This window comes from Balearica regulorum, chromosome 12 (genome assembly GCF_011004875.1).
Source record: "Balearica regulorum gibbericeps isolate bBalReg1 chromosome 12, bBalReg1.pri, whole genome shotgun sequence".
Classification (NCBI taxonomy): Eukaryota; Metazoa; Chordata; class Aves; order Gruiformes; family Gruidae; genus Balearica; species Balearica regulorum.
The window spans coordinates 15,437,087-15,454,293 of NC_046195.1; the positions used below are offsets into that span (position 1 = coordinate 15,437,087).

At 48.2% G+C, this 17,207-nt stretch overlaps 1 protein-coding gene across 7 annotated transcripts in view; it reads left to right on the plus strand.

Annotated features, from left to right (window-relative positions):
* NTRK3 (neurotrophic receptor tyrosine kinase 3) overlaps positions 1 to 17,207 on the plus strand; it is a 218,397-nt gene that overhangs the window by 114,779 nt on the left and 86,411 nt on the right. For all 7 annotated transcript variants that reach the window (XR_012837450.1, XM_075764640.1, XM_075764641.1 and 4 more), the window contains one exon: positions 3,192 to 3,380. Coding sequence is in view for 6 of the 7 variants with exons in the window: in XM_075764640.1 (XP_075620755.1) it covers positions 3,192 to 3,380 (189 nt within the window). In the remaining variant the exon portion in view is untranslated. The remainder of the gene's footprint in view (positions 1 to 3,191; positions 3,381 to 17,207) is intronic.

Sequence of the window (17,207 nt, forward strand, 5' to 3'; positions counted from 1 at the left end):
TCAGAGTTTGGCTCTGTGGCTTTTGAGGGTCAGTAGATATTATAAATGTCCAAGCTTAGAAGCATCGACTTGAGCTGGATGACTAGGAGGCTGAGTCCATTCACAGAACCCAATGTTTGCTGGGGAATGGGAGTGCAGTCGTGGATCAGCTGAGACAGTTACCTCTTTACACCATAGATCTTGGACAGGTTTGGGGCATGAAACTAGCTATAACACATGTAGAAAGTCCTCCTAAGAGGTGAGCTGTAGGAAAAAACCTGTGGAGTGTAAAGGTCAGACTCTGGACCTGTTTGTTGGCAAGAAAATTGTCATCAGAACGTTGGGTGATAGATGCTGGCTGTGCTTAGTTTCACAAGTACTTGACTTTCTTGATCATGCCCTACTCTTTTAGATGTAGCCACGTCCTAACCTGCTTGTGCCAGAGGGATGCTGCCATGATCACATTCCTTAAAAATGAGGAGGTGCTGTGCAAGCAAGGACAGCAAGTGTTATGTGCTGGTAGGGCTTTGTGAGCCCCCAAGAACTATGTCCCCAGCAGCGTCTGTGCCAGCCTGGCGTACATCCCATGGTTTGTAATGAAACCAATCGTCTTCAGCGCTAATGCTGTAGGAGATGTCCTCTTTGCTCCTTGTCACAAAGGTACGATTCCTGTTCTCAAAGGAGAGGACAATGAAGACTTCCTTCATGTTGTTCGCTAGAGAGGCCTTTCACATCCCACTGTGTGATTAGGTACCTTCCTTTGAAGCAAGGTTGGCTGCCTAGGGAGAGCAATAAGCCCTCAATAGCCTCTCCCACCACTCCACTGCAACAGAGATCTTTATGGTCTCCTTAAATTATTTATACCAGTCTATACCAGTTGATATTTTTATGACTTATTTTGTGAACTGCACCTTGAAATGCAGAGGTCTTCCCTTCCCACCGCAGCCGGGTCGGCCAGCGGCGCAGGGTACGGCCAAAGGGACATGCGCACTGTGCAAAACCCAATCCTCCTGGTTTGCACACGCAGACTTGACAACGTGAAAGAACAAAAGTCATTCAAACCAAAACTGCCTGTTTGCTTTTTGTGTTTGGAGAAATACAGCGTGCGTAGTCCCAACAGAGGCATCTTGCGGCAAGAGCTGAATTTTGCCTTTGTGTCTCAAAAGCTGGAAGTCACGCGGGCCCGGGGAGTAATGTAAAAAAAAAAAAGCAAGAACCTGCCAGAAGGAATTCACAATAAAGGGAGAGACTTTTTTTCCTTGTGACTAAAACACCTGTCACGGCTGCCAGGACTCTGCTAATTACACAATAACTTTATTATATCCCACTTGGAAGAACAAACAATACTTGAAGCTCCAAAAATGAGCAGCCTTTCGACTAGATTAATGCAGGCGGAATGACTGCACGGAGCCGGTGTTCGCCCTGTCCTCTTAGAAGTTCCAGAGAGTAAAATGGCTTCAAGATTCCCCTCTTTGTTGCTAGTGCTACATAATAAAGTAATTGTGCAATTAGAAGTGGATTACTGATGGGAGAGAGGCATTTTCTATACAATGTAAGTAAAAGATAGGCTTCCCTGAATAGGGTTGAAGCCTTAATGCAGAATCCCTGCTCATTTTTCTTGAGCTTCTGGTAGCCCCTGGTAGCATTCAGAAGGGAGAAAAGGAGCATCTCTAGTGGAGTGTGGTTTTTCTTCCCATGTGAATGGATAAGGGAGATCCTCATGGAAGGTGGCAGTGTGGTTCCCACATTGCCCAGCTCCTCTGGATCCTGTGTTTATGCAGCATGAATGGCTGCAGCACGGATTAGAAGGTTTCATCTCATGATAGAGGTGTTTGTGATGCTAGTTTGCAGGTTGGACCCCAGAACGGATGAGAATAGATGGAAGTGGGGGGATAATGTATTAAGGCCTGATGTCCCCTGATTTTTCCAGCCTTGGCAGCTGATAGCAAACGCTGAAGTTAGAAGGTCTAAAAATAAAACAAAGCATATGTCAAAATTGGGGTACTGCTGAATATTGTGAAATAGCTCTGTGTGGGCAGCAGGCCTTGGCTCTTAGGTATGGATGTTCTTCCCTTCATCACTTCATTTTACCTACGGGAACAAGCCTGCCATTGGTTAGGACAAGATTATAGCAGTGATGGTCTTGGGTGCAGGCACATGGGTGTAAGGAGTCATGGCTGGGGCAGGAGGCTGACGGAGCTGGAGCATGGTTGCTGGCTGGCTGGCTGCAGGAAAGAGATAAATGTGGGTGCATTTGGGCACACTGGTGTTTTGGGAACCTGCTCTGCGGAGGTAGACAAGGATGCATAAGTGGGTGCTGTGGGACTTGGTGAGGGGGAGGTACATGGACCAGCCCAGGAGGGCAGCGTTTGGCTGGGCTGCTGGTGGGTACTGAGGTGCTTGGGCAGTAGGAAGGTGTCTTGTGTCCATTGACCAAGGAGATGGGTGCTGCAAGCTCCATGCTCACGAAGCAGCAACTTCAGTGCTTTGCATGGTTGTCAGTGGGGAGGGACCACCTTGAGCTCTCCACCGGGTCCCTTCCAGCCTGGTGGGGATCCATAGCAGGCCCTGTGAACAAGCAGCAGATGGGGAATTGGGAGTTAAGAAGTACTTGAGATGACAACAGATGGGAGACGAGGAAGGAGGGATGAGCTGTGTGGGATCTGGTCCAGTGCATTGTGGGTCCCTGCAGATGTCAGCCCAACCAAAGGACTCTCTGTGTGTGCCTAGGTGAAACTAGAGGAGAGGAGACAAGATGGGTGACATATTGGGAAGACAAATGGTGTGAATACAGGTTTGGGGTGCAATAGAACTTCTCTGGGGGTGATGTTTCTCCAGTCTAAGCTCCTTTATATATTCTGCCAAGCTTGTGATGCCTGGGTATACAGGCACCACAGCAACTGATCTATCTTGTGACAGCCCTAGGAGAGGACTTTGTGCAGGACTCACCTCTGCTGTGGTGTCACCCATAGCTACTTTAACCCTTGCAGGATTGTCAGCCTGGTACCCCAAAACCAGGAAAGAAAACCTGAGGTGCCTTCCTTGCCCTGTGAGCTGCCTGGCAATGGGCCAACTGCCAGAAGTGCTAGGACAGGCATCCTGTCCAGGAGCTGGTGGTGGTCCACTGCTGACCTGCAGTGATCCGTACCCGCACGATCAGCAGGTCTGGTCTTTCCTCTGTTGTGCCTGATGGATGTGTGTGGTGTTTGCAGGTCCTGTGGCAGTGATCAGCGGAGAGGAAGATTCAGCCAGTCCCCTCCACCACATCAACCACGGCATCACGACGCCCTCATCCCTGGACGCTGGCCCGGACACGGTGGTGATCGGCATGACCCGCATTCCCGTCATCGAGAATCCCCAATATTTCCGACAAGGTCACAACTGCCACAAGCCAGACACGTGTGAGTGCCCAATCCGGCCGGAGCCCCCTGCGAGGACCAGGGGATGGGTTGGGGGGGATGGGGGAAGGAGAGCAAGGAGGAAAAGGTTAAGAGGATGAGGAAGAAGAGAAGGTTTTTGAGGAAGGTGGGTCTTGGTATGGTCCAGAAACCAAAGTGAATCTCAGGTCTCAGAAATCACAACATACATGTAGGTGCTTACAGAGAAGACTTTCCACCCTCACCTTCACCTCCCTTCACCCTCCCTCCACCACCCACCAGTCACCTTCCTCCCTTGCCTGAAAGTGCCATTTGAAGCTGGGCTCTGCCTTGTTGGCTCCGAGTGTGAGGTCCCAGGCATGAGCAGGAGCTGCCTGGGAATACGGGGATGGATGTGACTCCTGCCTGACCAGGGAAAGGACCTGCCTCCCCTTCCTCCTCCAGCAGTTTCCCAGCCATGGGGCTGCCTCCTTGGCTCCCTACCAGGGAGAAGCTCATGGCCATCGGTGGGGCAGATGCGTGGAGATAAAGAACAGGAGGCTTAGATGCCAGATGTCTTGTTTTCATGGGCTAAAGCTTTCATGTGTAAAGCTTTTGCATCTTATCTGTATAAATCTGGGTTGTGAACTGGGCTCATTAGACTAGCAGGTGGTGATCAAGTGGTCCTTTCCATTTTGTGTTCCTAAATTCTGAGTGTAAAAGAAAAGCGCTGGGTAAAAGGATGCTTTTCTGGGAGTCCTGCACCACTTCCCATGTAGGCAGTGAGATGCAGCCCTTCCTGACACGTGGCTCGCCACTGGTAGCTGAGTTCTCCCAGGCCTCTTATCAGCTCTGAGATGCAAGCTAAGCAATGCAGGAGGTTCGAATAACGTTCCTCTTCTTCTGCTATTACTCATCCTTTTTGTGTGTCTTGGTTCCATATAGAACTGGAAAAATAAAAAGCTTGCAAAAAAAAGGGGGGGAATACCCCAACTTGTGCTATCTCTGTGGTCCAGCCAGAAGCCGAGAGTGCTGCATTGAAGTCACCTCTGCTCTCCCCTTGGCTGCTGCTGACTCATGAGTGCAGGAGACATAACTCAGCCCTTGGAAACAGGGTGGAGGCCGATCTCCCAACCTGTGGGAACTCATTCAGCATTAAGCACTCAGCAGGAGCATGCTGCTCCTCGGCCACCGCCCCTCTGGTCAGGGGAAGGGGAGCCGCAGCCGCTGCTCCCGTGGAGGTGTCCCTGGGGCAGACCCCGCCGTGCACCCTCCTGGGTGCTGCGAGCCGGTACCCGAGCCCTTATCACCACGCTTTGCTTACCGGAGCGATGGGGTGTACCCAATGAACGTGCCCGGCTTTCCCTTTGATTTTCATTTTAATGTGCTAAATTTAGTCTGTTTGCAGAGAGGGGAGGAGGAGGGCCGTGATTAGGCAGGAGCGGAGAAGCTGAATGTAGTGTGGTTTTACTGTGCCGTTAATTATATATTTTACATTTCTTATAGCACCTCATCTCAAAATGATTTACAAACTCTGATGGCTTGGGAGGGGGGGGCTCCCCTGCTTTATTTTTTTTTCTTTGCCCTCCTGTGATCTCTTGAATCTCTTAAATCTGTGCGCCAACCACTTCAAGACACGGGTGCCGTTGCAGCTGTGCAGTAGCAGAGCTTAAACCTCAAAGGATGAAGTTTTCCTCTGAGCGTTTGCCCTGTGGGGCTTGTCAGAGCTGGGCAGGTTGCAGGGGAAGCTGCTCACAGCAGGATTTTGCCTCTGAGTTTCACGAGGACGTTTGATTAGGATCTGAAGAGTTCACAGAGATGCTTGGGGGTGGCATCTGGAGCTGCTTCTCCCATGGAAGGTGCCACGGGGGGGAAATGTAGCACTAGTGACAACTGTGCACACTTGGAAATCCACGGCAGATCACCGCCTCTGAGCTCCAGGTTTCCTGGGGCTGAAACCAAACTCCACACACCATCAGTCCCTTTGGCTGCTAACCAGGGGCAAACCACAGCTGGATGCTGGCAGGCTGAAAGTCCTTACATTTGTTAGGTTTGCCTGTCATTCATGGGGCAGAACCTAGGCTTTGAGACCTCAGGCAGGGTTGGATTTGGTGTGTGTATTGTATTTTAGTCCCCAGCACTTGGACAAAACTTCTGACTTCACTGGTGGCTTTGCTTGAGGCTGGAAAGTTTCATAATTCACCTTTTAAATTAACCATGCTTTGGGGAGCTTTTGCTGTAAGGGGTTTGTTTGATCTGATGTGCTCTGCTCAACTTAAACCTGAGCTGGAGAATATTTGTTGCTCCTGCTCTCCCCATGGTTTTCATGCCAGAGGGTTTTTCTTTCCTCCTCTGCAGAGCTTGGACACAAACACTTCTTCATTTGCTCTAACTTGTACACAGGAGAACTCCTCTGGGCTGGGGAGTGCCTCGGTACCCAGCTGAGCCTGTACTGATGTGAGCTGTCACCTCCCTCCTGCCACCCACCTCCCTCAGAGCCCCTGTCCAGCTGTGAGCAGAGGTGCTCCGTGGCATCTAGCGTCTCTCCTTTGCACAGAGGTGTTGCTAGAACAACACCTTCAGCAAGCGATTTCTCTCTCCATCCTGAAGCTTTTCTCCTTCCTTCCTCCTGCAAGCATCCCTGTGCTCTTGGATGTTGTCTGGGTTGAGGACATGCCGATACCCATTACTGTGCTGCAACGAGGACAGAGAACTCTATATGCTTAATGCAGTATTAATAGTACATTGATGTGATATAGATTTCTGTCACCCTCTATACTAGCAAACATTGCTTATCACGCAGGGATGACGGATGTTTATTCCCAGCCACTTAGCTCTGCATAATGGAATTGCAGCTGAAATATGGAGAGCAGCTCCCTGCCCACAGAGCTGCAGCCCCTCTCGTTCCCGCTGTGCAGAGCTGTCCTGTGGGCTCTTCTCGTTAACATGTCCTCAAGGAGGTAGAGACGTGTTCCTCACTAGGGATGTGCTCTTCTCCCATCGATGGGATGAAGGGTGCAGGAACCAGCTCTCACCTCTGACTTTCTGGGATTTGTGCAGTTGTCTCTTGCCCCTTTCTGCTACTGCCTGATTTAGAGGAGCAGGAGGGATGAGGTCCTCCTTCCCTTCCTGGCTGAGGGCTTCTCAAAGAGCCACAGAAGAAGTTGCACCATCTTGTTTTCTCACGATGAAGCATTGAGTCTTTGAGAAGATGCTCCCCTCAACTGTACGCTGTAACTCCACAGCAAGCTGGGCAGCACTAGGGTTTGCAACCTGTCCTCGCTTCAGCCATCCTCAGCCCTGCCTGGAGAGTTAAGCAAAGAGCTTGGCAATGGACACAGTCCAACCACAAACAGATTTCAGAAGAATAAGCTAAAATAGTCTTTTCCTCCTGATCTTTTGCACGTGGAAGAGAAAACAAGTGGCATATCTGCTTGGCAGATGTCAGCAGGAGGACCAACAGGTTGTGATGAGTTTGCACCTCTCTATATTTGGAAATAAACAGATGAGAGGAGACGAATGGGACTTGTTGTGGAGCAAGCACTGTGGACAGAATATGTGATGAGATAGGGTGTAGGATGACATAGCTTCCACCCATGGTCAGGGGTTTTGGTAATGCAAAACATGATCTGGTCTACCCTCATTTATGTGTCCAGAAAATGGCTACCAGTCCTTCTGGGCAGGAAAAGCCAGCTCATTACAACGGATAGCTCCTGATCAGTGAAAAAAAAAAAGGGAGCATCAGCTTGAAATAAGTTCATGAGGCGGTTGGTAGGACATCATTTTCATACATATGCTTCTTGGCAGTAACAGCAACTTTTAACCTTCACTCCATCTCCTGCTGTTCAGGATTTGAATTTGCAAAATGGGTAATTATGAGTAGCTGGAGAATTTTGTGGCAAAATACTGGTAATGTTGCAGAAGAAACATTTTGGAAGATTGTTTTACTTTAATAGTAGTAATTAATTATTAGCGTGATGCATCAGATGCAGATTAGTTCTTGGATCTGATCTCTCAAGCTTTACTCAAATACCACAGCACAGTTTTGCGGTTATTCTATTCTCTCATGTTTCTCGTTCGACCAACGAGGTCTTCTTGAGAATGACACAAATCAGAGAAAAAAAATTCAAACCTTAGTGGAGAAAATGATTCTGGAGGGCAGATCCTTTGCAGATCTCTGTCTCCCATCAGTGCTGTACAGCTATACTTTTGTATATCAAGTGGTTTGATTTTGGTGGAGGTTGTTGCCAGACACGACCGGAGCTGGCTGTGTTTTCCTTTTCCAGGACTGGTGCAGTCTGGGGACTGGGATGCATTCTCCACACGGGTGGAGCAGCCGTCCTTCCGTAGAGTCCTAATGAGGGTTTTTTTCAACCTCATTTATTACAGGCTGCCCTGACATAATTACATATTCGAAGTTAGTAATTACACGTATTCATGCTAATTAAGTAATTAGATATAATTACACTAACTGTAAATACATGGTAATCGGCTAAAAAGAAGTACTTCAGAAAAAAACAAGGCAAATCACACAATAAAAGCGCCATCAGCACTCTTTCACTCAGTACCCTGTCTTTATCTTGTATTTCAGTGCAGTTTAAAAGGAACATTGTGGTCATTTCAAAAATCGTATTTTTAAAACAAATAGCTTTCCTTACCTCTCTTTCTAATAGATCTTGAAAACAAAAATGGAAGGTTATTTACCCTTACTACTGTAAATTCTTTTCGTTTGCCTAGTGTGTTTTGTTCATCGTGGGCATGGGAAGCTAAAAAGTATGCAGCATTTCTATTTCTGGTCAGTTCATGTTCCCATTTTTGCCAAAACCAACAACATCATAAAAATAAAGCCGTAAATGCTTGCAGTTTCATTTAGCTGAAAAAGAAAACTGAACCTGTTGGTAGTGGAAAAGAGAAACTTTTCTCCCCCCGCCCCGACATAAGAGGATTTCTCAAACCTTCTTTTGATGCAGTATGAATGTGGAGCCCAGTGTGCAGTGACAGCAGCACTCTGCTGCCCAGTGTCCAGCCTGGGGCCAGGCTGTACAGATCTCAATCCCTCCCACAGGTCTCTGCTGTTTCTCCAAACTTCTCTTTTCCTCTTTTCTCCTCTAACATGAAACCCCCAGGTTCTTCTCCAGCAGGACTGAATGCCCATCACTTCTCTGAAGTAGGCACTCATGGGTCAAAACTCTTTTGCACTGGGACTCCTCACTGTCTTATCGATTTGTCTTTCTCAGCCAACCCGTATGAGATACTTTTAGAGGATTTAATGAGTGTTTTGAGACTCTATTCTGTGTTTTCTCATTTGTCCAAGCAAAGCCTGTGTTTCTGGCTTGCGTCTATGAAAAGCCCTGACCTCAGTGCTCAGCTGCTAGCAGGTGGAAGGCATTGGAGGTCCCTGCAATGACCTTCTGCCTCCAAATTTCCTTTCCTCCTGGTTTGTGGTTACTTCTGATAGAAACTGCTCTGAGCTCCAAGCACTGATGTGAATGTCCTGCAAAAGATTGGGATGTTGAAGAAGCCCTGCAGGCTCTGGCTGGCTGCTTCCAGATAAGCTGTGGCATGGAGCTGAAGAAAAGTGTGAGCAACAAAAATTACTGCTTCTGTCACCCCCTGGAGCAGGAGGGAACTTCTGTGCCCAGCATCACCTTCTCATCCCCTTCTCCAGGCTGCAATATCTGACTAACAGGAGGGATCCCATGGCCAGTGGGACTTCAACCAACCTGCTCAGCTCTTCCCAGCCCTCTCAGCTCGTTTTCCTTACCTGTGGCTATTTTATGCTCTGCATCGCTTCATCCAGCTCTGAAAGATCAAGTGGAAGAAATATCCACATTTTCCAGAACTCAGAAGTCCAACCTGTGTTGGCAGAGTGCTCATCCCACCTACTCAGCGAGTCAATCTTCAGACCTTCCTGCCATGGTGGTGCTACAGAAATGAGAATTTTTCAGGCTGTTTTGGAAAGGCTGGCAAAATCTGTTGTGTATACCTTGCCCCTCAGCCAGCTCTGCAGGTGTTGTCTGTATGGTTGTATCAAGAGAAAGAAAAGCATCGCGGGAGGGTGGGAAACGTGGCTCTGCCTGGTCCCTGCCTGCTTTGGAAGGAGCCGCTGTAGCCAGCAGCGCAGCCCTGCCTTGCTCCCGGTGCGATGTGCACAGCGACTTGGTTTGCACACAAGCCGATTACCTCCTGCAGCCGTTTGGGTTTTAGATTCTATCTCTGTTACTTTAATGTGTGTTTACTGCCGATGTTTGTAACAACACCCAAGATCAAAGGGGTCTGAGCAGGCTCCAGCCCCGGTGTGAGGAAGCGACGCTGGCAGCATAGCTGTGGCGAGTGACGGCAAGTTGGACAGGGATGTTCCTGGTGATGGGGATCCATTAGGAAGATAAACCTTTAAATCAAGCAGAACATGGCTTTGGGCTGCTAACATTGACCTGCCTCCAAAGAGGTTGTCCTGGTGGTGGAAATACTCCTAGATACAAGCATATATCTGCCCAAGGTATGGGCAGGGAAGTGTTTTCTTATACAAAACTCTGCCTGCTCCTCTGCCCCAAAAGCATCTCTTCTGGATCATATAATCCCGGTGTCTGTGGGGCCAGTAAGGAGGGTTGGCTTTGCTGGCGTGATTTTGGAAAGGGAGCCTGTGATGTGTGAACTGTCAAGCACTTAACATGCCAGATGAGAGGAGGTTCTGAGCTGGTTTCCTCCTCAGCTTGGAGTGGCTCTAGCACAGCAGGCTGCTCTCGTCCTTGTGCCTGCATCAAATGGGCCGGACTGGACTGCCCAAGACGTGCACCATCTCATGGAGGATGTGTACGTGCACTCCTGATACTCCATCTTGCGTCCAACCCCCTGTTTGAGCAGTCATTGCTGCCTACACCTCATGTCAGGGCTCATGCACCCTCCCACTGCTCTTGCAGCATCCTCCGGCCCCCACGCACACGCCACCGTCCCTGCATGTGTGGGCATGTGTTCCTCACCCATGCACCGTGGGATGGGTGTAGTATAAAACACTTGCTGAATCAGCAATTCCCTGTGGCACACCTTCCTGCACGGTGGCACCTACGCGCCGATCACCTCTGCCTCATGACATGGATTTCTGCTGAGCACCCTTGCAGCTCTACCTTTCCTCGGCAAAGCCAGGGATGCCACAAGGCACGTGACTGGGCAGTTCCCCTGCCAGGGGTTGCCTGAAGCCATCAAAGATGGTTGCACCTCCAATTTCTAGCGGGTGTTCAGGGCTTGGCAGCACAGGCGTGTTTTTTACCTGTGATCTGGCGTGAGTCAAGACTCATTGTAGCAGGGTAAGAGAAAAGGAGTGGGATGAAATGGGGATAAAGCAGGTTTTCATTCCGTACGTTACTGGCTATGTGCCCAGTATTGGTGCTTCTCTCTATCCAGTTGCGCTTGTAGCGCTCTTAACCCCGCGGTGCTCTTAAAGCTGAAGGAGGTGTCCATGCCAAAGGAAGGAGGGCTCTGTTCATCAGCCAGTGCTCCTCATGCCTGGGGCTTTGTCCTTGCAAGACAGGAGATAGCGACCAGGTGTGTGACCTGAAGCTATTGCAAACTTGGGCAGCTCTGGTGTTGGGGATAATGAAGGGGGTTCAAGAGTAGTCTCCTAATGGCTCATGGATTGTGTGAATTTTGCGAGGGGACTGCTTAAAAAATAGCTGGTGTGTGTATGTGCATGTGGGTAGAGTTGTGGTACTGATTTCTTTTAGGCATCAGTTCAAAATCTGTCTTGCTTATTAATGAGTTGACTGCGGCTTATAATGCTTGGCTGTTGGGAAAGTATCTGGAGGCTGGGTACCTCTGCGTTCCAGCGACAAGGGGGATGTGCCTGTGGTACCTGGCCATGGGACACCCCTAAAGGCACTGGCAGCTCCCACAGTTTGCAAGGACATAGTGTTGTGACTTTTTAGTCTAACTGGGATGTTTTTCAGCTTTAAAATCTAAATCTCAGAAGTGTGTGGGGACTCATCATGGTTGGACAGCTGTCTCTGAGCAGAAGATTGCAGGCTCTCACTGTTTGTTCATTGTCCGGTTAAATTATGATTCCTAATTAAAAATAGCTGCTATTGTTTAGGAGTTGGAGCAGTTTTGCATGACCGCACACACAGCGGGAACATTAGTAGCACTGCCCTGTGGGACAAGAAGTACAGCCCAGGATCCAGCAGTGAAGCTGTACATCAGTAGAGGTTAAAAAAAAAAAACCCAGCCCTACCTTGAGTGCTGCTTTTGGGCTAGACAGCCCAAAATACCCTGTTCAGTCCTGAAAGCTGGGGAAAGGCCCATGTAAAAAGATATTCTGCCTAAAGAGCTTCTCATGTCAAAGGGGGCTTTTGTTTCCCAGCCTAGTGTGGTGGCTGACTCAGGGGAGATGGTGTGTGCAGGCAGTGCTGGCTCGTGCCTCCCAGCAGCACAGGCCAGGCGGAGATGCACCGCTCTCTGTGGAGCGGAGCTCAATTGCTTCATGTATATTATAACAAAAATGCAGAAATTGTCATTCTTAGTTGCTGAATATTTCCAGCCCGCCTCAGCATCTTTCTGACTGTCTTGGTTGTGGATGTGGACAAGGAGCTGGTTCACTGCTGGTGTGGTTGGTGGGATGGAGGAAGCACCACTTGTGCTGGTGTGCTCCTGAAGCAGCTGTGTTACACCACACTTAAGCGTAAAGCACTAGCCTTGTTGAGCTCGGCGTGATTTACTGAAGTGAACAGACCAAGCTGAAAACCTAGCAAACACGTTTCCATGTGTAGCTGATGTAAGATTTGTGTGCAAGCGTCTCGAGGTGAAAAGTACATTGAATTCACAGCGCGTAAGGATTGCTCTCGGTGCCCGGGCTTGTCTCCCATTAAGGCAGGGTTTATTGCATATCCATTTTTAGATTCCTGCACGCTCGTTCCTAAACAGACTGCAAGTTACCTAATGCTGAACCCTGCTTAAATCTGGTTTTCAAGTCCTCTCTCCCTGCCTCTACCTGGATAGATCTGTTTAAAAGACAGGAACAAATGGAGGCTCAGTAAAAACACCAAAATTTCTGTATGTACATCAATGATCAGGCTGTCCTGCCGTCTGCAGCTAAGCGTGGTCAATATGGGATGTGGTACTGTGCTGTGTAGACTCGGCTTTTCCTGATGTTAGTTCCAAGTTCCTGTTTGTTGCTGATGTTGCAGCAGCTACCTGTGGTTCTTTGTCACAGTCCTGGGTCTGCAAAAATGTCACCCCTTTCTTTCGGACCTACTAACCTATTTTTCCTCAATGAATTGGAGCACTGAGTCTGAAGGTTACTGTACCTACCTATTTTTATATATTTATATAGATATATATGAATGTTTTATCTATTTGAAATGTACAGTTTTATAATGGTTGGGCATTTCTTCTTACCTTGCTAATACTTTTTAACAGGTTTTACATCATCCTTCCCTATCCCACCACACCTCCTTTTTTTCCTTTTGCGAGGGAAAAGGGATCTATTTAAATTTTTTTTCTGTACAAGCATCTCTTAAATTCAGGACAAGCAGTCTCTCTGGCTCCCATAAGTGTGACTAGGAGAGAAGGCAGCTAAGTCTCCTAAGTGTATATGGCAAATTTGCAATTAGAAAAAAACACTGGAACAAAATTACTTCAGCCCTTGTCTCCCTTCCCCCAGCCCTTCCCACCCCTCCACCTCCCTCTTGCAGGATTAAGCTGAACTAATCCTCAGATGAGCAAGATCTTTGGGAAAGCAAAGCAGCAAAGTAAAACCAAGGGAGGAGAAAGAAAAATCCTTCACACTCAACGCTAATAAGGAAATTACGGGCGTCCTACATTATGAATTGGATGAATTTTTAATGGTTAGAAATGCGGTTGATTTATAATGCATCCATCCTGGACTGCAGGGCCTGTTGCCAGCTAATAAATAAATGACAGGCCCTTTGTATTAAAAGTATCAGTCATTTTACATCTCTGCACTGTAATTGATGTGGAGCATTGAGCAAGGGGAGATGATGGCCAGCAAGTGTGTACTGAGGCAAAGGACCTCATGCTTCAAGCTATACCCGAGGTATCGATATGCCAGAGAGTTGCAGCCCAACCTTCTGCTCCATCCCATTGCTCACAATCCAAAGCCAGAAAGAAATAAAGAGCTAGGCAGAGAGTTCCATGATGTCAAAAGGTCATTTTAAGCCTAGCTCAGGGCCCAGTTTGATGTGTCTTATGCTCTAGGACAAGTTAGTTACCCCTGGACAGCACAAGAAGCTCCATCTGAGGTGGCTGCCCAAAGCTTGCTTCCTACATGTGGAAGGAGATAGGATGCTTTGGGTCTGCCCCATGTTAAGACACCTTGTTTAGGATGGGGCGGACTGTGCCGTCTGTTCTCTCGACAGTCCTGGCTATCGGTGCAGCCAGGGTGAGACCAGCTCAGAGTCAGAGATCAGCATGAATTCATACGAATCCCACCACAAATGTTCACACTGAGGGCTGTGTTAAAAATAAATCCTGGGCAAATTCCAGAGATGGGGTGAGGTGGGACTGTCCTGTTCTCGTGCCAGATCCCAGCAGAGCCCAAATGTCAGGGGAACCTTACTGAGAGCACAGCAGGCAGCTGAGTTTTTGAGGAATGGGCTATATTTTTCCCTCTTCTTAACAAGGAGAAGTAACCTGGCATCTTGCACCTCCACTATTTCCTGGAAAGAGGCATTTCTTCTTACAACCCATCAAGGGGCTGCCAAGCATCTTCATCTCTATTTTATGGATGAGGAGAGGCAGCTGGAAAGACATCAATTTGCTCAAGGTCACGCCAGGTTGCTGACAGCTAGCAGTCTGGCCCATGTTCAGCCCACTGGACCATGTTGCTTGTTTATGAGTTGCCACCTGAAGTCCTTTCACAGTCAGGAGTTTAGATGGGCAAACAAGTTCTTGGAGCTGTCAGCTATATATTATGATCCCACAAAATGGCAAATCTGAGCTTTTCCTGCTCCTTTACAGATAGCTCAGAGCAAATTCTCTCTTTTCACCTTTATGGGTGCCATGCATGCAGTCTAACATGTTTACGCTTTGCTCTCTTGACTAATTCTGAAGAGACCTTCCTCACTGACCTCCTAGGAGCTCTGATGACCTCATTCCACCTAGGCATTGCCTCCTGGCCCGCTTGGTTGGAGCTGGAGTTGGTTGGAGCCCTAGTGCCGGGCTTGGAGGAAGAACAGTTATTTTTCACCTTGGCTTTAGTTCCTGGCTGAAGGAATTGAGCAGGGATACGAACCATGCTGCCCAAGGAAAGCGCTGCTCTCCAAGATGCAGACTTTCATCTTGACCTGGAGGAAGGAAGCACTTATTTATTACATTTCTCCATAGCAGAGTAAATACTATATCCACGATAGATATGGATCTTATGAATGATATAGAGATTTGAACTAAGTAATTGCAGTGCTTTTTTTAATACAACAGATCCTCAGCGTCAAGTAGTATTAATGATCTGTCTTGACGTGGTCTCTGCAGAGGGCAATTGCAAACCCCAGTTCCGTGAGAATTTGAGAAATTGGGGGAGAAATCCTAATGTGCTGTTCATCCCCTCTGTTCCCTTTGGGACACTCCAGAAAGAGTATCCTGTCTGCTGATTTTTTCTCAGCTTTCCCTAGACCCTCCAAGGACGGGAAGGCTAAGCGAGTTTTGGGAAAACAAATCCCTTTTGTAGGCAGGCTGGGCTGGGCTGGGCTGTCAGAGGAGGCAACATTGGGAGGAAATGTAATACAAAGATCCTAGCAGCTCCCTGTGGTGACTAACAGTTCTCCGGACACTTCTGGAAGAGTAAAATGATTAGTTATAGTGAAATAGCTAAATTCAGGAAGAGGTAATGATATTCTCTGTCTCTGCTGATGTGAGTCTTGTCTCTTCTCTGTAGCTTTAATTTGAAGCCCTCCTTTCCACTTGCTCTCTGAAACCCTTGTGCAGCCTTGCTATTAAACAGGTGGCTACATTATTATGAGAAATTCTCTATAAAGTCCACTCTCTAATGCCTTAGAATCTTTGGGGATGCATTTAAGATATTAATAACTATTAAGATTTAACACCTAATACTGCTTTGCAGTGACATCACTGTGGGGGAAGGGGTAACGGGATAGTACTTGCGGGGTGTGCTGGGGGTCCTTTTGTGCCTTGCGTCACTGGTTGCAGGGAGCTGGTAGCCCGGCCGGCTGGTCCTTCTTGCTCCCCACTGTAGGTGTGCTAGGTGCCAGTGTTAGAGCTGCAGAGCTCTAAGGCCTCTTTAAATTAATGGAGCTGTCTGAGAAGGTTATGAATGCCTTTTCAATTTATTTTTTTTTCCCCCAAAACATAGCATTGAATGAGGCTGTTAACCTTTCTCAGTCCTCTCTTTCTAGCCACGTTCCTCTTTAAGGTTATTTCTTTTCCTTCTTCCACCGTCGCCCTTTTAACGGGAACGAGGGCAGGGGAGACCCGTGGACTCCGTGGCCCGTGTTCTCACGCTGTCAGTCCTGAGGGAGCAGGTCTTGCTGACCTCTGAGGGCTGTGTCGAGTGGGGAGCACGGGCTCAGGTGTTTCTTTGCTACAGGAATGGTAGCTCATTAACACTCTGTGCCCTGCGGATAACTTTTATTGATCATCAGCTGCTTAATCAAAAACTCTATCACAGTTTGCTTCGATTATTCTTTTCCATCTCTTCATCTCTGGAGAGTCAGTTTAGCTAAAGTTAATGTACTCATTATGCAGTTGGGAAAACACTGCCACAGACTGCTATGTAAATCATAGGTTTTAGGAAGGTTTGTGTCCTCCTTCCTGCATGTAGCAGGATGAATATGTTGGGTGCATATCCCTCTGCTTGATGGAGTGAAACAGGCACTGGAGGAGTTGTGCTGAGCTGGGTCTTGACCTGCCTGGGCTGGCAGACTCACATCCCAGCTCACACAGAGCCCCAGCTCCACGTCTAGACCCCCCACAGTCCCACTGTAGTGGTGAACAGCACTGCTGCTACGCCTAGTGCTAACCCACCCTCACCTTTACAGAAACATGTGGTGGCCTCCACAGCACCCCAATACCTACCAACATGTGCACCTGGACCACCGGAGACCTCCCTCCCCTCTTGCAGCGGGGTGTTTGGGTTGAAGCAGCTTTATGGATTTGTCTCTGCTGGTGATTTCTCAGCAGCTGGGTGGTGAGGGCTTTCCTATGGGAGACTGAGCGCGAAGGACGGAGGGGATGAGAGAGCTGGGACATGGGATGACCTGTGTAGGGGTATGCTGAGGAACAGGGCATGGACATGGGATGTTTGAGAGATGAGAGGAGAGCTGAGTGTCAAACCACCATGGTGAAAGTCTGCACAGCTGAACTATGTGTTTGGGTTTTTTTATTTTCTGATGATCTGTGTGCAATGTATATATAGACACAGAAGCGGAAGACGTTAAGTCCCCTATCTAAACAGATCTCAGCACTCCTGAAATCAGCACCTCTAGCATGTTGCTGTTGGGCATTTTGCTGACACAGTGAGGGCCACGGCTGGAAAACTGCTCTGTAAATAGTGGCTTTATTCTTTTGGAAACCATCAGAGCTTCGGGGGTGGGGAAGCGAGGAAGCTATGCAGGAAATGGCAAAGATATTTCCCAGCACTCGCTGTGTTTGTAATGACCAGCTCGGAGAAGTGGCAGGCCAGTTTGAATGGGGACATGGGGAGGGAAGCCCTGAGACAGGAGTGCTGCTTGTTCCTGCCACTCCAAACTTATCTCACACTCTGGTTTTGCTTGATGTCCTGATATGATTCATTTTCCTTTTGTCTTTTAATGTTTGCTGCATAAAATCATTCTCCTTGATCCTATACGCTATCAGGGCTACATATTCCGTGCTGGTTATGATGTTGCCATGACCTAATTTGATTGTGGC